Consider the following 22208-nt stretch of genomic DNA (forward strand, 5'->3'; position numbering starts at 1 on the left):
AATTCTTTTATTTGATTGAGAAAATAAAATGATAGGATAGAATTTTGTATAAATTCACTCTCATACCCACTTAGATAAAATAAAATAAAATAAAAATAAAATAAAATAAAAACAGATGATTTGATGAACAAGAAAAAAACCAAAACAAATGAGAAAAGGTAAAACCAACGTGCCGTGGTGTAACATTTTTTTCTTTGGTTATGGGGGAGGGGGAATACCTATCTCTAGCAGAGTTGACAACATATCATCCTTTATGACCATACACTCATATCAAGACCTTCTAGAGTAATAATATTCTCTATCCATACTCAAGTAAGTGGTGGCTCTAGGATTTTTTCCTAGGAGGCTCAGCAGTGGTGGAGCTAAGAATTTATCTTGGGGGACAAATAAATTTTTTTTTTTTTATACGTACAACTTCCATATTATATACATTATACAATAATCTAAAATAGTATTCTAAATATAATTTAGTATAAATATTAGTAAGACAACAAACACTTAATGCAAAAAAATATATAATTAAATAACTAATCATACATGTGATCAGCCTCTTGGAGTTGGACTAATGGTAAATGTGAAACTAAGGAAAAAAAATAGTAATTAATATAAGTTTTTACTTTTAAAGTGCATGACTTCCTAACCATACATGTAGTCAATCTTTTCGAATTGAAGTAAGCACTAAAAGACTTCTTGAATTTGGAAATCTATAGAGCATTTATCAAACTACTTTATCAAATAGAGAGAAAAACTAAGAAAATATAGAAGGGAAAAAGAAAGATAGAGAGAATGAAAAAATAATCACAGATATAGATATAGATCTATTGGTTATAACAGTGGTGTACTTTTTTGTTGATAATAAAGAAAAGTGTAGGGAAAAACAACTTTATTCTGCTGTCAGTGGAAAAGGAAGCTAAAGTCCTAGAAAATAAATAAATAAATAACGAATAAGCAAAAATTTGAAATGATCACATTCAATTTATATCAACTGGGTTTAAACAAAATTTAGAGTCAGGGATTCAAAATTTTATTTTAGAGGCTCAAACAAAATTATTAAAAATTATATATATATATATATATAAATGGCCATGTTAGGGGATTGAATTGAACCCCTGGACTTAAGGTAACATCGCCCCAAGTTGGGGAAAGAAATAGGGCCAGGTATAGGCAGTTGACTTATAATGAATTGAGCTTTAATGGATTCAATAGATTATGTAGATTAAGCCATCTACTAATTAAGAAAGGAAAATAATTGTATACTCTCGGAGTACCATAAATATGTACTCTCTCCTCTCACATGAATGATAGCTCCCACTAATTAAATTCATGCCACCATCCATGTGAGAGGAGAATACACATTTATGGTACTCTGAGAGTACCTAATAATTTTCCATTAAGAAGTATAAGTCAAGCTCATCTAAGACAGCCTTAGCTAGTGATCCATACACAGGATGGGGGGATAGGGGTTTGGGACAATTGAAAATGTATTGCTTTCCACTCCCTCCTTTTCATTTTGCTTAATTTTCTACCCCCACCTCACATTATAAATATGAGTTGCCTAATATTTTCCTCATCATAGTTGTCCTCTTAGTAGATATACATACAAACTATCAAAATATTTTGAGCTAGTTCTGCTTTCAATCGATGGAATTCTCTTCTTCCAAAATGAATCATGAACCCAAAAGCAATGAGAAAGTAGACTATAGGTCTAACGATTACAAAGAGAAAATCTCAACCTTCCCAAAAGGAAAAGGATGGTTGTCTGATGGAGTCCACCATTACCAAGGTTTTTGGTATAGTTCCTTCTACTTAGAAGGACTCTTGTTAGCTCACGAACATTTCAAGCCTCAACCCAACGACCTCATTTTGAGCAGCACTCCAAAATCAGGCACAACATGGCTTAAGGCCTTATCTTTTGCCATCGTGACACGATCCAGTTTCGATGCTTCTAAGAACCCTTTGCTCACAACAATGCCACATGAGTGTGTACTCTCTCTAGAGAGTGATCTAGCACATAACTCATTTCACCAGAATCTAGACACTCCACTTGTAGGTACGCATGTTCCCTACACTTCCTTACCTAAATCTATAATAGATTCTAGGTGTAAAATAATTTATATATGTAGAGATCCTAAGGATGCATTCGTATCTCTATGGCACTTTCTTCGCAAGGCAAGTCATAAGGGTGTCGAACAATCGGCTAGAGAAGATGCTGAGTTTGAAGAGGCATTTAAGCTCTTCTGTGATGGAGTATCTTATTCTGTACCATATTGGGATCATGTGTTAGGTTATTGGAGCGCAAGCTTACAATCTCCGGACAAGGTACTATTTTTAAAATATGAAGATTTAAAGAATGACTCTGTGTTTTATGTAAAGAAAATGGCTGAATTTATGGGTTACCCTTTCTCCTTGGAGGAAGAGGGCAAAGGAATGGTACAAAAGATCGTAGACCTATGTAGTTTCAAGAATTTGTCCAAATTGGAGGTGAATAAAAGTGGAAGGCTTCATGATCGCCCCTATGCAATTGAAAAAAATGCATTTTTTAGGAAATGTGAGATTGGAGATTGGAAAAATCACCTTACATGGCTGCACATCTTGACCAAATAATTGAGCAAAAACTAATAAATTCTGGCTTGACATTGAATGCCCCATCTAAGGCATGAATACCATGGCGTACCACCCATTATTGTTACCTTTTGATTGAAATAGTAAAAACCTGGAATCTCAAAAGGTTTTTTTTTCTATTTCTTTTTTTTTTTTTTTTTTTTGATACATGTAACTTCAACCATGTTGGTTTATCATTCAAGGGCAAGGGTTGGATCCAGTGCATCTGTGTACCGATGCACTGGACCCATTGAGATGTGTACATGTGGTAATTATTTGACATGTACAAATTCCAAAAGGTTGTTTCATCATTAAAACGAAATATCTAATGGATGGATATCTTATTTGCCCAAAAGTTATTTTCTAACTTGAATGAATTCAACTTCAAGGGTTCAGTAATATGAGGACCTCTTGACAAAAAACACAATAAAAGAATAAAACTAATGCAAGTAGAATCAACCTAAGAAATTGAAGAAACTTGTACTAATCCGACACTAAATTACACTATTTCAACTTGCATTAAGGTAATTAGGTAAATAAACTACCTAAGCTACATGCACTATCATATTCCTAGACATGTTGACAAATCTTTATTAGAATGGGGGATAATCAAGCAAAGAAAGAGACATGATGTGGGGTGGGCCGGTGGAAGATAAAGGAGAAAAGAAAGCCCAAAAAGGACTGGAAAATCCTTAGATAACGCCAATGAGGAAATACAAATTTCAACGTTTGTTTTGTCTCTCTCAAAAAAAAAAAAAAAAAGTGTACTGTCTGGCTTGCATGCTACTACCTGGGTTTGGCATTTTAAGTTATTTTTGGCGAAGGCATGCATTCTTGAAACCTCCTTGGAAGTCTTTTTCAATTTCTTTTCTAAAGCTTAGGGATACACAACATGGACCATAAACCCCACAATTTGAAAGAAGCCAGTTTAGGGTCTCTTTAAGATCTTCTTATTTTGTTGAAACTGAAAACTTTTTATTGAAAGTACTGTAAATAAAGGTAAAAATTAGCTGAAATAATACAGTAAAACCAATAAATAGTATCAAAAAGTGCAATAGAACCCATGAATAATAAAATAAACTAACTTTTTAAGTTGGAGCCAAAAGTACACTTAGTGTTATTTGTACCTTTCAAATGTGGCATTTTCATGTTTAAGAACTAGTTCTGCAGCCTATCGATCTGAAATATAGACGACAAAAGATGCTAAACCACTCAAGGGAAAAAAATAATAATAAAAGTGAAATTGACGACTTTCTTTCAGTTCTAAAACTACAGTGGCAACCAGGAGTACTGTAATTCAATAACATTACATTCTCTTTTTATATAATTACAGTTCAAAACTCTCCTTCATCATTGTAGTGAACCGTGGTGGGAGCTAACTGAACATGTAACCGCTAGATAGAAAGTTGATAACAATATAGTCCCAAAATTTATATCAATACAATGAACAGAATTTCCTGTAGAAGTTACTGCAAACAAAAATACAAGAACATGAAAGGTTCTTTTTTGTTTAAATATTATTTTGGTTCAGTTACATTATAATTTAAAAAAGATGAAATATTATTACAAGAATTGCTAACAAATAATTCTACAGCTTGTCGAAGGGGAAGAAGCAAAACCCCATTAGCCCAAAAAGAATCCTCCAAACCTGTTCACCTAGTACATTTAAACTTTCTAATGTATAAAAATTGTTCTTTTCCTTTCAAAACACTATGATGGAAAAATGAAAAAGAGAACCTTCTATCAAAGTCAAAATTTCCTACTTCTGACTCTACAATTATGCGATCACAGATTGGAGTTCAAAAATAATGATCATCGCATAAGTAACCAGCAATCAAGAAGTAGCAGATTTTAACTTGTGACACAATCTTGGAGATATGGGTGGCTTTGATTTATGTACCGTTCCCATAGAGGCTTATACCTGCGAATGGCCAACTTTAACCATGGCTTCATATTCCCATTAAAGTGAATCACCGCCGCACTCTCAATTAAACGGTTGTCAATATTTATATCATAACCCAACCCTAACACATGCCATCTCCGATCAAGTGGCTCTGTGAGACCATAGAAAGTTAGAAGACCAGCAGGAAGGGTGCCCAGCTGCCAAAGTGTCCCGTCAGCATTCTGCTCCTGCCATTGATGATACCGTGCAGTCACATTTTCTTTCCTCCATGCAATCAAATCAAAAACATTCATACCAAATGCCCATCCACACGTTTGTGGATCAAACTTTGAACTGATAATTGAGTTCGAGAAATTGAGATATTTGTAATAACGATGAAACGCTTCCAGACAAGTTTCCACTGCCCCATTCACATTTCCATGCAAATCCAACGAAAAAAGTGGTGTCAGATCCTTTTGGACAACAACATCATCATCAAGAAAAACTACCTTCTCAAGCTGCGGATAGATCTCTGGAATGTAAAACCGAAGGTGATTCAGCAATGACAGGTACTTTGGGTTCCGCAGTTTTGGCTCAATCTTCAAATCTTGATCTCCCCCAAAATAGTAGGCCCGTGAATCTGGATCAAGGAGTTGTTTCACAATGGGAGCATAAGATGCATTTAACCAAGAAAATTCCTCAATGTTCCGCACTTCTATGGTGGACCCTTTGAAGTCATTATTAAGGAACCAAGCCTGTATTGCTCCATAGTTAACTCCATTTGTGACAATGTGGAAGACCAACTGCTTTGGATGATCAGCATTGGAGACAGTAGAGTTGACAACTACAGAGGTAGCCAGCACATTATCTGAAAAGATACAGAAATGGTAGAGATTGTTGTCTGTAAGGCGAGGAGAGTTTCTCTTGTCATCTGCAAGTTCTTGCAGAACTCGCTTAATAAGCCAATCGGCTGTGAGTTTAACATTAACACAATGAAGGCTCTTAGGTAGTGCTTCAGCTGCCAATTGACCAAACACTGTGCTTTGGACTGTTGCTGCATTTGCACGCTCTTCAAGTGCCTGAATGTGGGATTTCATTGTCATTATTGTGGTTGCAATGTCATAATGGGCGTTTTGTGCCTTAAATATGAGAAATGATAAGCTTTTAATTATTGGCTCTGCTTCCTCTAATGTGATGGGCTCCCCTCTCATGGCAGCTTTCGAAAGCAAAAGCTGACAAGTTCTGATCTTTGAGCTCAGCTCCCACGCAAGGTGAAGGTTATTGTGCTCTTTGGCAATAATGACATAAGCCTTGGCAAGTATCATTTGCTGTGCTAGTTGCCGGGAAAATGAGGTAGGACTCAATATTTCTTCAGTAAAATTCAACTCCCTGTGGGCAACCCGTTCAATTCTTGCATTTCTCTCCTAGTAAAGGGAGCTAAGTTAGTCAAACAACAAATTCAAAAGTGATAAGCCATATTATAAACTTTGCCGTAGTAGAAGTCAATTCAGAATATGAAACAATGATTTGAAAATAATTTACCTTTTGTAGATTAATAATATACTGAAAAGGGAAGGGAACCAAAAAAAAAAAGTCTGGCTTGTCCACAAGCAAATCAAACAAATCAAGATACTATATACCACAACAATATATATGATTTTATCACTAATAGAAACTAAAAAAATACATCTTAGGAAGACCCTCAATGTCCATCAAGGTTAGAAAAAGCAGAGATGAAATCTACATTTAAAGTGTCTATCTTCATAAATGATGATCATGGACAGCCCATGCAAAATTGTGTCAGCTATTCATCTTTTTATCTTTCTTTTTCTGGTAGAGGTCCCTCCCAATTCAACCCGAAGATCCTTTTTCGTTATCTTTCAATTCACAAATTATTAAATTTCTGTTACAACTTGATTCAAAATCTCTATTTGCATAGTTGTTTTGGCTTGGCCTAAATGAAAAGCCACAATATCAATAAAGGAAATTCTAGAAATAAAATATACTTAAATAAAAATAAATCCTAGAAATTGGAATTGGCTCATACAATATCCACCTTAAAGTTGAAGATTTTTTTACATTCATGATTAATTGAGGTGAAGATTACTGGTAGCGGTAACAATTATATTGTAGTGACTCAGATTTTCTCCAATAGCAGTGACAATGGTTGTCACGACCCAAAGAACTACCAATCACATCTACGCTATACCCCAAAAAAATTAGTCAAGTTACAATTAGAGTTCCTCATAATCGCTTATATAGCCCTGATTAACCTAGTAAATAATGTGAGACTCGACATATGTCTGCACAACACTATCAAATAATCAAATCTATAATATGATCCACATAATACAGAGGGCACCACAATCTCCCCCCTTAAAATTCCAACATCTTTGTCAAAGCCCACGTTACACTGCATTGCCTCAAGCCATATGATGTTATCCGGATAAATATAATACCATTTAACACAACAGGATAAAAGTGCCAACCAAAACTACACAATACCCCAAAAGAATTAGTCAAGTTACAGTAAGGGTTTCTCATAATCATGTATATAGCCCAAATCAACCTAGTAAACAATGTAAGACTCAACACACACACACACGTGCAACCCACAATCAAACAGTCTCATCCAATCTAATCCACATAATGTCAGGCACCACAGTGGTGGTGACAGTTCATTGATATTGCTAGGATATTTAAATAGGTGGTGGTAGTGGTTGTAAAGGCAGTCACAAAATAGAGGCACCAGTGAATAGCTACCAAAATATAGATGGGTGGCCGGGTGGCCATGTTAGTGACAAACATGTATTTTGATTTTTCTCCCCGCATCATTTTTTCTTCTCCAATTACTATCATTAGGTTTCTTATTAGAACAGGAAATGCCTTCACTCAAAGCCCCACTTCAGTTCCAGGGCTTCCCTATAAAGCAAACACTATCAAACAAATGCACATAACATATGAAACAACATCTTTAGTTTTTGTTTGAAATGGCAGATAGAGCAATGTCCTTACCAGCAAAATAGCTATGTGCTGGCACTAAGCATATACGTGTCCCTCAGCTCCAATTCTCACTTGTAAATTAAAGAGGTTTTATGTAAATAATAATGAACAGTAGAAACCAGGTCAGATGGCGTACATAACACCACACAAAATACATGTCTCCAACGAGCAGAAAATGGCATGTAGCACAATCCAAACAGTTGGTTCTAGTTGAGAACAGCTTTTTATTTATTTAAGTGACATTACAAACCTATATTCAGAATGATACATCCAGAAGCTTCATGTCTATATTTTGACAATCTATTGTTAAATTTTGTAACTCTGAAAGTAACTGGGAACATTTTACAACTGATTGTTGTATTTGGAAACATCAGTTTTTGGAATTGGATAGAAAATGAGCCACAAATTGGGATACGCAATCTGAATTAATCGCCCAGGGCCTAGGGTAATCAAGTATATAAGAAAAATCATAATTAAATAGGCATTAGATTTGTTATTTTTTCAACATGGGAATAAGTTATGACTAACAGTATAAAGAGTTCTGAATGGAGAGTTTTATGAGCAAAATGAGGATCATCAACTGTCTTCCTAAAACACCAACATACTAGAAATCAATACTTGAGAATATAATGTGAAACATATAACACCAGAGATTTGGTAAATTCTTGGACATAAAAATCTTAGCTCTATGAGTCTAAGGTTTATGTCAGTATAGCCATTCATATGACCTTGTTTAAGGGATCTTCTACAAAGAGACATAGGACTGTTTTTAGGATAACAATAACTACTTTAAATCTATTGTCAATAAAACTGCTGAAGAGCTCTAAAAGCTTAGTCATTTTGCAAACGCATACATGTAACAGAGGATTATTACCAATGTAGGTTTCACCAGAGCTTTGACTTTTATTTTTTATTGGTAACTTACTCTGTTGGGTCTTGAACCCATAAATGCAAATTTAACCTCACAGAATGCACTTGGCCATCATCTGAGATTGTTACTGGATTGCATCCAAGAAAGCCCATTGATTAGATTAAATTGCCTCCAAGTGCAAGATCAAGTGCTGAAGTTGAAATCTTTGCTAGTTATTAAGGGTGATTCATGATGACTTGCAAAGAAAGATTGTACTTAGTAAATAGCAATACAAAACTCAAGCTAATATTCAAAGATGCTTGGCTGAATTTCAAGGAGATACGGTTATGGTTCATATACAACATGAGCAGTTTCCTAAGGTGCTTACAAGAAGCTTCATTCCAAGAATGTTGGTCCATACAAGATTGTGAAGAAGATTCTTTGATAGGTATGTCCCTGAGTTACCATTAGACATGGGCATCAGTAATGTGTTCAATGTTGAAGATTTAATATTGTATCTAGGACATTATGTTGATGAGAATGAGGCATAGGCTGTTGTTCAATTGCCAACAACCCCTAACATAAAGGAAGAAATCAAAGATGTCCTTGATGATCAAATTGTGTCAACAAGAGGCAGTGGCCTGGTGGGTACCTAAAGCATATGGCTAAATGGAAGAATCGTCCTCTTTTGGAGTGTTCTTGGTTTACTGCTTTTCATGCATAGAGTAGCCTTTCGTATATATATCATTCTTACTCATCAAAAAAAAAAAAAAACCGCAACCTTTATGAATGCCTTCGTTCTTTTTTTCTCACCAACATCGAGATTTTCCAAGCCGGGCAGAGATGATGGGGAACATAACATGCAACCGGGTTTGAAGCCTTACAAGAGGCAAGGAAAAGCTGGTTCTAGTGCTCAAGAATTAATTTGTGATGTTTTCAGATGGAGAGCTCTCTTGGGACCTTGCCTAGTTAGTCTAAGTTAAATGGAGTCTTATTTTATTCTTTATTTGATGTTGGATCAGTTTTAGTTCAATGATGGAAGTTTGGTAATTTTCAGATTCTGGAATGAGCTTCCAGATTTCCGGAATGGGCTGTTCTTGGCTATACCAAAGGCCACAAGTCTTGTTTTGTGTTTTGAGTTCTTTTCCTATTTGGTTCAGAAGTTCTAAGATACTTTTTTATTTGTCATTAGTAATCCTAATCTTTCTAGGAAGGGGTTATTTAGGAGTACTAGTCCTATGAAAATATAACAAGAGCCTATATAAAGGCTTTATTGTATGACTAATATAAAAGTGAGATTGATTTTAATAAAATTACAGCAGCTTATTTTAAGCTTTGAGGGTGTGATTGTCTTATTCTACCTAAGTGTGATTGCTTGGGGTAACATAGGTATGATTGCCTAGTATTTTATCTTTCTTTATTTCATGTTTTATTCATTGTTTTAATACTAAACAGTCATCAACACATTTAAGATTTCATCAAGAACCTAATTTAGTATTGAATTCCTAAAGATCCTACAACATAGCGGCACTACTTGTAAAAAGCATACAAAAAATTAATGTAATGCATATTATTGGCTAAGAAGCATGGACATGGATGCGACACGTGACAAGGTGAAATAGAAAAAAATTCCTACAAAATTAGGATATGATAGGTGGAGATACGATAAGAAATCCTAGTTCAACTAAAATTAGGTATTAGTCTTCTATTTAAAGAGTTGTAGTACTTTCTATTGGGTTGATTATTAATGAATGTTTTCACAATTTAAGAGCTATGCTTTCTTTTATGGTTTCTGTGATGCAATCTTCTCCAAGGTGTGATGCCAAGGAACCCTAGGTGTGATGCTTAGGAAGTCTAGGTGTGACTCCTAGAATTTATCTATTTTCTTTAATTTTACTATTCACGGTACTATTCACAGCAACCCAAATCTTGATTTTCTCCTTTGCTTTCATTCCAAAACCCTATTAATCCTTGTCCCCTTTGAAAACCCTATAATCCCTATTACTTTCTAGCCTATTCCCCACCAAAACCTAACCCTAATTCCTCAAAACCCAAGCTATTCCAGATCTGCCCCTGGTGTTCTAAATCAGATTTTGTGGTTCCCCCTTGTCCTACGTCAATCCACCACAACTTAACAGTCCAATATAAATCAGATCCCTAAAGAGACAACCAACTCTAATTCCTAGTCTTAGACCAGTTGGACAAAACTGACATCCCAATGGTAAATTTCCCCTGTAAAAGACAAAAGCTCCTCCACTGAGGTATCCCTGTCATGTGCTATATGAAAAATTTCAGAGAAACTCTCTCAAAGAGGTAGCACCACACACCAAGAATCATGCCAAAATTTAATACTAATAAAACGCTTAAAAGTTTCCCACCCCTTCCTAATATTCTTCCATGGGCAAACCCCATATAGGCCGTGAACACTGTTATAGTAACCAACACCCCCCCCCCCCCCCCCCCAACATACTAACATACTTATTAGTTGCCACTACCCTTCTCCACAAAGTGTTGTGTTCTGCCACAGCCATTTCCCCAGCAGAGCCTAATAAAGAATTATTTGATGCTTCTTATTGTGAAACACAGCATTGAAAAAAACAACCAGGTTTCTTACATTGACACACCATGGGATCAGTATCATAACAAGCTCAATACAAGAGACATATACACAGGAAAATTAAGCTAATAACAATCTAAAACAACTCAAAGAATGATATTTCCCATTTGGCTTGGTAGAGCTTATTCTTTCAGCTTTTTGAAAACAGTTGTACCTAGAAAAAATTAAGGTTTAAAAAAGCTGTACTTTGAAATTGTGGAGTAATGGGGAGATAGTTGATCATCTGTTGTTACACTGCTCTGTTACTCTGAATTGTGGAGTTTTGCATTAAAAGATATTTTGAGATTCAATTAGTGTTACCAGAAAAGGTCATTGACCTATTGTTTGGTTGGAGGAATTGGTTTGGCAAGCATTTGTCAAACATTTGGAATTTGGTCCAGAGCAAGGGGATTCAATACCACTAGTTTGTACATAATTCTATTCTTGTGTATTCTTTAGCCTACTCTATGTCCTTCCTACATGGCATAGTCTTTTTGCAATAAAACAAATCTTACTTATCCCCCCCAAAAAAAAAAGAAAAAAAAATTGTACTTTGAAAAAGTGTGGTTTCAAAACAACATACCAAACAGGTTAATCACATTGACTACATTCGAACATATAAACCAACTTCCATGCACTTCAAATTAGATGCCTAAATGTTGGTTTCAACATCCAATTCAAAATTATTGAAAAGCTTAGATCATATCAAATCCTATTAATTGCACAGTCCATCCTAACCACAGCACCAAAAGTCAGAAACCAATTCAAATCACATACAAGCTGCAAAATCAAAAGGGTATCCTCAAAATCAAATCCATTAACCAAAGAGAAGCAAAGCAAATGAAAGACATAGCATAGCAACATAAAAAGGGGTCAATACTCAATAGTATCCTTACCAAAGCTGTGTTTTCCACCCGATCTTCATGTTGATTATGATGAAGTACAAACAAAACGAGGCCTGCAATGGAGAACAAGCCAAGCAGCGCCCAGATCCAATGCGAAAACTTCCTTCGAACCGGGCGCCGGTACTCGGCTGCCCGCCGCCGCATCTTCCGCCGATTCCTTCCACAATTCACCACCGAATCAAGGATTCCACGCCAACACCGACACCCATATCGCAAATTCAATCCAAAAAACTCCGCCGCCAAAAATCAAGTTTTGAAACTGACCCACATCCCAGATTCAATCAATAACCCCAAACAAAACAAGGCCTATGCTTATGCCTATGCCTATCTCTCTCACCTTATCAAAACTTTTCAACTTCTGGGTCACACCCAGATAAGCATACAATCAAGGATTGGAGAGAGTGAAAAACACTCGGAAAACCATGTGTGTTTGCTTGAGAAGTGGGTGATGAAAATGAATCGAGCAGGGAGTGACGGTGAATCTGTAAGTGTGTGTGTGTCAGTGCTTGGAAAAAACAGAGGAATTGAATTTTCAATTTAATATAGAATTTAACCGAAGCTTTTATGTACGTGACAGGAAACATGGTAAAAGCCTTAGCACATGAAACCATGTGTGATGTATTTTTATTTTTTACTATTTTAGCAACCTAGTAAACTAAATAAACTATGACAGTGTTTGCTCAAAAAAAATAAATAAATAACTACTTTTTCTGTTTTGGAAATTAAATATCAGAACTTACCAACTTAATTGGAGTTTCATTAATAAATAATAAAGAGTAATGTTAAGTTCACAATATTTTCACAATAATTTTATAACAAATCTTGAATGACAATTTTTTTTTTTTTTTTCATAAATGACAAGTTATTACTGATGAGTAAAAAAATTATGTTAGTAGAGTATACCACAAATTAGATGTCTAAAATCTTTCTAGTGAAATGCATACTTTTTTTCTCAACAGTAGTGAAATGCATACTTAATAAAAAGATTGTTTGTGTGTGTTTCACTTAGCTTAATCACTAAAGTTTCTTGAGCTCGAATCTCACCAACACAAATTGATATATTAAGGTATTAACTTAATAATAAAAAATAATTATTATAAAATAGATATCATGGATTCAAATTCTATCATATTTGTTTTAAAACTAAAGAATCGGATTGAGTATGGGAGAACATTTAGTTTTAGAGAAGCAAATTATAACAAGTGAGTTTTTTTTTTTTTTTAAGAATGAAGTGAGATTACTTTAATTTTCATTTTCCTGTTGTGATATTATAGGTTTTTTTTTTTTTTTTGGTAGAATGATATAATAGTTCAGTCCATGGAAAATAGTATCCTAATTAGTCTAACCACTCTGCCCATACAAGGAAGTGTTGTAACTTGCAAGACTATGCAGATGCAATATATTTGGTCAACTTAAAATTTCTGAAATGTCGCAAATTTGATATTACAAATCAACAAAGTGTAAAAAACACTGATTTGTACATTTAGTGAACAAAAAAAATATTGATTTGTAATCTTAATCTATTACTATTTTATAGTTATTTGTAATCTTAATCTATTAGTATTTTATTGTTATTTTGTAAGTGATAGCCTAGAATTCAACGTTTTATCAAGGCATGATACTAACAAACAAAGATGGCCCCAAGAATCTCGATAATACCTTTCAAAAAAAAAATCTCGATAATAGTTCCATAAACAATCTTTTGTGCTTTCCCCAAGCAAGGATAGAGAATCTATCATGCCTTGAGACACTAGCAATGGATCTCACGATCTAAAAATAGTAGGAATAAGTGTTCTTTACCATTCCCCAAAAAAAAAAAAAAAAAAAAAAAAGGTGTTATTTACCATTTAACAAAAGGAAAATGTCAAAATTACTATTAAGACTTCTCACACATGTTACTTCAATTTCTCATTTTTCAATAAGTTCAATTTATAAAATCTTTTATAGTTGAATAATGAAAGGATGGATTCAAATCACACACCTTTACCAAAAAGAAAATCCAATAAGACCTTAAATTAATGGTAAAGAGCAATTATTATAAAATGGATATAAGTTTCAAATCCTATCATATCTATTAAAAAAAGCCCACATTTGGAACATGTTTAACCCAAATTTTATTTTGTGAAAAATGGAATTTTCATAGTTACCAAAAAAAAAAAAAAAAACAATTACCACATATAAAATTTAAGCCAGGTTCAATAAAAACAAGCATTGAGACTTGCTTGATCAAAAGACCAGCCTAATAACCCAGAACCCATTTCTAGTAAACCTTGTTAATAAATTTGCTAATACATTTCAACATAACAGCAGATTTGGGCATAAGATTAAGATATTGGACTTGACTTGTTACTTAAATTATTCATTGGGACCCTATGAAATTCAGATCATTGTTGTGGGACATGTCATTTACTGGTTACCCAGCTCTGACTAGATATCACATGTAATTGTTATATGATGCTCCCAATTTGTTCCCATATGCTTCACTCATGAGTGGGCAGTGAACATGTATATGGATATTATAGGCCACCCACTTGGTTGAATGCACATATATGACTTAAACTTGACCTATAAAAGGACCAATATCAAACTTTCAAGGTTAAACTAAGTTTGAATTATTTGACAATTTCTAGTCCAAGTTTCTTGATCCCATAAAACAGTGCAGCCTGTAATCAAACATATAGGACCATATTCAAAGTTGTATATCATTACAGTTCTTTGTTTGGTCCCCGACAGAATCTTCCATTTTCTTGACAACTTCAATCTTTCACTAAATAGTAGTAAATACTTCACTCCTCGTCAGGGGGTAGTCACTCTCTTGGGTTAATGTCAAACTCTATTCAATCTATTAATTGTTTTTAATTGCTTGTCATGTAGCATTTTATTTGTCCAGCCAAGAAACAAGAAACCAAACCAAAAAAAAAAATGGTCATCATCAGCCGGATATGCCAAATAAGGTTCGGTATAAAGGTTTAATTTTGACGATTCTTAATATTATTGTTTGAGCCTTTAATAATCATTTAATGCAATTACTGCTGCTGCTGTTGCTGCTACTACTACTCCTATTATTATTATTATTATTATTATTATTATTATTATTATCCTCCTTCAAATATGTTTTATCAACTCCACCAGGACAAACTTCTCAAAAAAAAAAAAAAAAAAAAACTCTACCAGGACAATTGATTGGGGCCTGTGTTTTCTTTCTTTTCTTTTTTTATATAATTCAATAATTGGTGTTAGTTTTAGATCCCTGAGCAGTATTTAACCAATTTTCAGGCCAAAAGTTGTAAATTAAATCAATTATGAAAGCTTTAGGTTAAATAATTAAGCATACATATGAAGTATAGCAAAAAAGTAAATATGACACAAGATATGGTGACCCATGAAACCTTATGAAACAACTTGTTCCAAAGGAAAAACTTAGGGAGATTTGACTTAATCAATCCCGAAGTAAACAATTTCACTATAAGTTGGTGTGGGGGATTTTCCTGCGCACACTCAGCTCGTTGTCCGCTTTGAGGAGCCAAGCCCGCACGGATTTGTCCTCGTCCCCGAGTGTGGGAACCTTGGATGGACGGATCTTCGGGCCAAGGGCTTGCCTTGTAGCCTTTTACACCGCATCCTTGGAGTCCCACATCGGTTAGAGAAGCACCCCACGCATGCCTTATAAGCCCTTGGAGCAAGGCATGGTGTACCACTTGGCCACACATGTGTGACGAGTGGTACACCATGCCTTGCTCCAAGGGCTTATAAGGCATGCGCCTCAGGGACGAGAACAAATCCGTGCGGGTTTGGCTCCCCAAAGCGGAGAACGAGCTGAGTGTGCACGGAAAAATCCCCCAGACTTGACCTATCCACACATTTCCAAATCCCATTGCAGCTTTTCTCCAACATAGACCTCTAGTCTACAACTCCAAGATCACACTTGAAGATTTAGATTCAACACCTTTAATGACTGGTTTAAGGTAACAACTTCTATAACATCGGATCTTAAACATCCTAAAATGAGCAACATAACTCAAATACTTCGGTAAAAAACACTCTTACCAAACGCGTTGTTTTTTTTGGAGCCCACAGTTGTTAGTGTTTAAATACTAAAAACAATTGTTCAAACACCCTAACCAAACAGACCTTAAGTTTCTTCAAAAAATATCACTGGTAGAAGATATGAGAGAGTTTTGGATACAAAAACCACAGATCTAGAATAGAAGGCACAAGAGCCACTTCTTTGAATTGCAAAACTTTACAACAATTTTGTTTTCAGAAATAAACTTCTAAAAACACTTAAAACTTATGTTTTGATCATGAATTGCCAACATACATAAGATTTAACAGATGGAAACGAAATATTTGAATTTTAAATGTTTTCGTTATATCAAACCAATTGAATTACAAGTTTCTTGATAATTGGCATGTTTTACTTTGTTTCTATAATTTTTTATTATTATTATTATTATTATTTTTTGGCCTTGTGGTGCAATAAAGTGTTTTTATGGAGAAAGGCGACACAGAAAATAACTTTAATAAGTAAAAACAAGTTAGCTTCAAATTCTCTCAAAAAATAAAATAAAATAAAAAAGAGTTAGATTCAAACAAGCAAGTCAGCTTATTGCTTAGGCAAATATGCATTACCAAATGCACACTGACTAGATGGTGCGTGAATGGATACTCAACGTCAATTTTTATTTATTTATTTAATTTATAATAACATGATATATTATTGGTTGAAAATTTAATCTTATCCCTTTGTGCTCACTGCCCGTGTAATATAACTCTGTTTTGTTGTTAATGAAGTCCTTCTTTATCATTAAAAAAAACTGTAATGTGTTTTCGTTGTGACTCATGATAAATATATTAGAATTAAAATAACTTTCGTTTTAAGGGAAAAAGCATGCAAGAAGGAAACAACTTACTTACTTCCTAAACTTTGGAAGAACTAATGGGATTGGTTAGAGGCATTCTGAAGATCAAGTTAACACAATAATTTTCAAAATCTGGGAGTGAAAAATCACAGTGATAGTTATCTTAAATGCATACCTTTTGTAATAGTTTGAGGGGGGAATGAGGTATTTTGGAATTTCGTTGGTAGAGTTGGACATGGTATTAAAAATTGGACCATTCAAAGTAATAAGTATAATTCCTGAAGCTTAAGTAATACCTGACTACCCTGTAGTAGCTGACGACACTAAGTACCCGTTTGTTTCAGCATTTATAACCCAAAAGCCGTGTTTTCAAAAAAGTCAACTCCAAATTAGTGTTTGGTAAGTATAAAACGCAACTTTTTGGAAAAAGTTGCGTTTTGAGTTTGTGAAGAATGGTGAGCTTGGTTCAGCTTTTTGTAAAAGTGCATAATGAAAAAGTGCATTTTCAAAAAACTGAGTGTTTGATAAAAACTGTTAAAAAGTGCTTTTTGAAAAAATTGAATGTTTGGCTAGTACTTATAAAAGTGGAGGTTTAAGTTGTAAATGACCAAAAAGGACAAGATATATATATAAGTGAATTTTTTGTTTTAATTATCTCTCTTAATGCAAGTTATGGACACAACATTTTTACAAAAATTTCACAATAAAGTCTATATGACAAGTTGTTAATGGTAGATAAAAAATAATAATAATGTCATTAGTAGGTTCAAATGAGAACCAATAACAAATTACTGTATAAAATTTATTATGAGAAGTGTTACGTTCACAACTTTTTTCACAATATTTTCACAACAAAATTTATGTGGAAAGTTGTTACTAGTTCTAATTTGAACCCACAATTGAAATTATTTTTTTACTAACCAATATTAACTAATAACAATCTGTTACTTAAAATTTATTATGAAAATATTGTAAAAATATTACGGTAGCATTTCTCAATTAGGATTTTTTATTTTTTATATTATTTTTCCTTTCTTCATTTCACTTACAGCCATACATTTCATTTCTTTTTCTTTTCTTTTTTTCCTTTTTTTCTCCTCCACACACATGTCCACCATCTCTACCCCCTCTTTTATTTTCCTTTTCTCCCTCATTCTCCCTCATTCAGAACGTTCCAGAAGCTCCATTCTCTCTTTCTTTCTCCAGCTCCCTCTCTCTCTTTTTTTTTTTTACTTGATTCCAAAACTCTCTCTGTGATAAGAAAATTTTCCTTTTCTCCCTCATTCAAGAACATTCCAAGGAGCTCTCATCTTTGTCCCCAACCCAGTCCAAATGGGTCAGATGGCTTCTGTCCTTTGTCTTTTTTTTTTTTTGTGGTATGATTTGATTAATTTTAAAATTGTGTTTTTGAGTTTGTATTCTGATAATCTGATTATGCTTGAGTTTAGAGATATTTGAGAGAAAGATTGTTGTGTTTGTAGTGTTTGTTCTGTAGCAGAGCAACACGGAGAGGACCTTTGTAGTAGTGTACAGTGGGCAATTTGGTAATTTAACACTGCCTCAATGGTAATATTGATGAAACGCGCACGGACTTTCTGATTATGGACCTCCTGAGCTCCATTTTGCAAATGCACGTTTTCTTCACAAACTCAAAACGCAACTTTTTCCAAAAGGTTGCGTTTTATACTTACCAAACACTAATTTGGAGCTGACTTTTTTGAAAACGCAGCTTTTGGGTTATAAACAATGAAACAAACGGGTACGAAAACGTGCATTTGCAAAATGGAGCTCAGGAGGTCCATAATCAGAAAGTCTGTACGCGTTTCATCAATATTACCGTTGAGGCAGTGTTAAATTACCAAATTGCCCACTATGCTGCTACAAAGGTCCTCTTCGTGCTGCTCTACTACAGAACAAACACTACAAACACAACAATCTTTCTCTCAAACATCTCTAAACTCAAGCATAATCAGATTATCAGAATACAAACTCAAAAACACAATTTTAAAATTAATCAAATCATAACAAAAAAAAGAAAAGAAAAAAAAAGACAAAGACAAAGGACAAAAGCCATCTTACCCATCTGGACTAGGTTGGGGACGAAGATGAGAGCTCCCTGGAATGTTCTTGAATGGGGGAGAAAAGGAAAATTTTCTTATCACAGAGAGAGTTTTGGAATCAAGTAAAAAAAAAAAAAAAGAGGGAGCTAGAGAAAGAAAGAGAAAATTGAGCTCCTGGAACGTTCTGAATAAGGGAGAATAGGGAGAAAAGGAAAATAAAAGAGGGGTAGAGATAGTGGACACATGTGTGGAGGAGAAAAAAAAGAAAAAAAGGAAAAGAAAAAGAAATGAAACGTATGGCTGTAAGTGAAATGAAGAAAGGAAAAATAATATAAAAAATAAAAAATCCTAATTGAGAAATGCTATTGTTATATTTTTACAATATTTTCACAATAAATTTTAACTAACAGATTGTTATTAGTTAATATTGGTTAATAAAAAAAAATAATTTCAGTTGTGGATTCAAATTAAAACTAGTAACAACTTTCCACATAAATTTTGTTGTGAAAATATTGCGAAAAATGTTGTGAACGTAACACTTCTAATAATAAATTTTACAGAGTAATTTGTTATTGGTTCTCATTTGAACCTACTAATGACATTATTATTTTTTTTTATCTACCATTAACAACTTGTCATATAGACTTTATTGTGAAATTTTTGTAAAAATGTTGTGTCCATAACTTGCATTAAGAGAGATAATTAAAACAAAAAATTCACTTTTATATATATAAATATATATATATATCTTGTCTTTTTTGGTCATTTACAACTCAAACCTCCACTTTTATAAGTGCTAGCTAAACATTCAGTTTTTTCAAAAAACACTTTTTAACAGTTTTTACCAAACACTCAGCTTTTTGAAAATGCACTTTTTCATTATGCACTTTTTGAAAACTTCACTTTTTCATTATGCACTTTTACAAAAAACTGAACCAAACTCATCCTAAAGTAAGTTGATGACTTTGCTTATATTCTCGTGACTGATCCCAAAAGGCTGACGATCCATATTGGGGATGACAGGAACAACTAAAGGTCATCAATGCATGGGTTAGGGATGGCCAGAATGACGTTCATGGAAGAATAAGTTGACGAGATGAAGCTCATGGGTTCAACATGTCTCTTGCGTGGTTTGCACGCATAGGTATATAAGGAAAAATCTTGCGCCCCACACTTAACCCTAATCAAGAAGATTCCTATAAGGAAAGGATTCCACAAGATACGCAAAATAAAGAGTTTCTCTCCTACAAGGAAATATCTTTTTAATCAAGGCACGAATGTCAACCCTACACTACTATAAAAAGCCCTAAGACCCTCACAAATCAAGGTACGCATAATTTTTCCCAACTTTGGCACTCTAGAGTTGTGAAAAGTTCTAACTCAACTTTCGGAGGATATTTGACCGACACCATACCGGTGCTCTCACTGGTGATTTTTCGGCGTCATCACAAAGAATCATAAAAGGGAGAGGTTCAAAGTTTTCAAGATTAGATCGATGTCCAAACGAGGTTAGACCATGATAATGTCATAATTTATTTAATAAATAAAAAATGGAACAAATTTGTAAAAATGAGCAGTCATGATTAAAAAAAAAGATATAGAGAAATTAAATAATTTTCAAGTACATTTTCACAACTTTTATATAAAAAAATACTACACAAAAAAAGTATAATTACACTTAATCCTTCAAATATAAGAAATAATTACTAAACAAGCAAATAATTTTGATATTTCACATATAATAATGTTAAGTATATTAGTCACAATAAAGATTTATGATTTTAATTATATATTGTATAATGAGAGCATTTGATTGTTTTTTTTTTTTAATATATCTAAGTTTTTGAAACTTAATCTAAAACCAACTTGTTTTCACTTTAGAGCGTTAGAAGCCTCACGCACAAGTTCTAATCCTACTGTTTGAAACTTTAACCCATTTTAATAAATAATGAGCATGGTCTAAACTGTATTTGAATCCTGTCCGGTTCTAGAAATCAGCCGCTTCAACTACGGTTTGAACAGTTCATGGACTTTTAGGGTAATTTTGGTTCTTGGTGCTTAAAACCAACCCTTGAGCAAGTTCCCAATTAACTTAATTGGACAAGTTAGTTTGGTCTGGGTTTCAAAACAATGGAATTGGTTATCAATTACTTATAAAGTGGAAGAGGTCCTAACAACATTACATTCTCTCAAGTCGATTAAGGAGACATGTTCTTAATGTATTCCCTAATGCTGTAAAATGGTAGTCTCTATCTTGTTGCATTTAATATAAAATGATAGCGATCGGTGAAAGGCAATAAATGCGGATGTGATGGGGAGGTGACCTCTTACAGATGCTCCTTTGAGATTGGGGGTAGGGAGGAGGGGTTTCAATCATGAGTCTAAGTCTTATTGGTGAGAGTTGGCCTAAGGTAGGCTTTCTATTGTCGTTGTATAGACCTTGAGAGATACTTCTCGTCCACATTTCAATATTCTAACCAATGAACTATGTCTGAGTTCCTAATCATCATACAAGCCTTGTGCTGACAAAGGATGCCACAGAGATGCTTAAGGATTCTAGCCTTTTGTCTAAGGATGGCAATTTTGCCTTGTTCTGTTTGACCTGCCCTTGACCGCTTCCTTCCGCGTAGGTATATCTTGCCCCACAAAAGAGGTGGGGTGAGATTTTAGCCTCGCACCACGGGAAAGGACAGGGATGGATTTAGACTTTTTAGACCCATCCCGTCCCACCTCGCCCCGTGTTGACAATAGTTATAATTGTAAATTTTTCATATTCTAAAAACCTACTATTTAAACAAATATATTAATATTAGTTTATTTTATTCTACTTAATGTGGCTCTCTACCCTTCGTTTCTCTTTAGCAAGGTTGGAAATAAGGTACCAAATTTGTTATGCATTGGGAGTTTGGATTATTTTGTTATGTGCTATAATATGAGATTTTTGTTTTTGTTATAATATTATATTGTTAAACACTTGGATTATATTATTAAGTTTTTGTTAAAACTTAGGTTGATTTAATGGGATAAATTTAGTTGTAATTTCAAGTATAATTTTATTAATAAACAGGTTTCATTAAAAAAAATTGTAATAATTGCAGGGCAGGGCTAGGAATGGCAACAGGTCAAGTTCGAGGTAGGTTCCTTTATATTCGAACTCGCCCCGTTTAATAAACGGGGTTCTTTTAACCCCCAAACTCGCCCCCACAGGCCTCGCCCAGCCATGTGACTTCAGGGTGCAATCCGTGGCCCAAATGGTGGCCAAATAAAATATATGTTTTGCATGAATCTTTATGCCCTGTACCATGGCCCAAGTGAAACATAAACTCAAATCAAACATAAACAAGCAAAAAATAAAACATAAAATTTGGATTCTTGGTCCTAATGGGCCCAATTCAAAATCCATTGTTTTCAATCAACCACGTGATAAACATTAAAAATAATAATAATAA

General features: G+C 34.1%; 1 protein-coding gene across 1 annotated transcript; it reads right to left on the reverse strand.

Moving 5' to 3' along the window:
* Positions 1-4083: 4083 nt before the first annotated feature.
* Positions 4084-12372, reverse strand: LOC126701626 (hexosyltransferase GAUT11). The gene is made up of 2 exons (XM_050399905.1): positions 11829-12372; positions 4084-5907 (listed from the first exon to the last, which is right to left on the reverse strand). The coding sequence occupies exons 1-2, from the start codon at positions 11979-11981 to the stop codon at positions 4453-4455; spliced, it is 1608 nt and encodes a 535-aa protein (XP_050255862.1). The 5' UTR covers positions 11982-12372; the 3' UTR covers positions 4084-4452.
* Between the last annotated feature and the right edge of the window lie 9836 nt (positions 12373-22208).

Source organism: Quercus robur, chromosome 10 (genome assembly GCF_932294415.1).
Source record: "Quercus robur chromosome 10, dhQueRobu3.1, whole genome shotgun sequence".
Taxonomy (NCBI): domain Eukaryota; kingdom Viridiplantae; phylum Streptophyta; class Magnoliopsida; order Fagales; family Fagaceae; genus Quercus; species Quercus robur.

Bases quoted from the DNA above. Each gene is read 5' to 3' on its own strand.
- LOC126701626 (XM_050399905.1), bottom strand. From the start codon at position 11,981: ATGCGGCGGCGGGCAGCCGAGTACCGGCGCCCGGTTCGAAGGAAGTTT. The intron at 5,908-11,828 runs GTAAGGATACTA...TCCCTTTACTAG, and splicing joins GGGTGGAAAACACAGCTTTG to GAGAGAAATGCAAGAATTGA.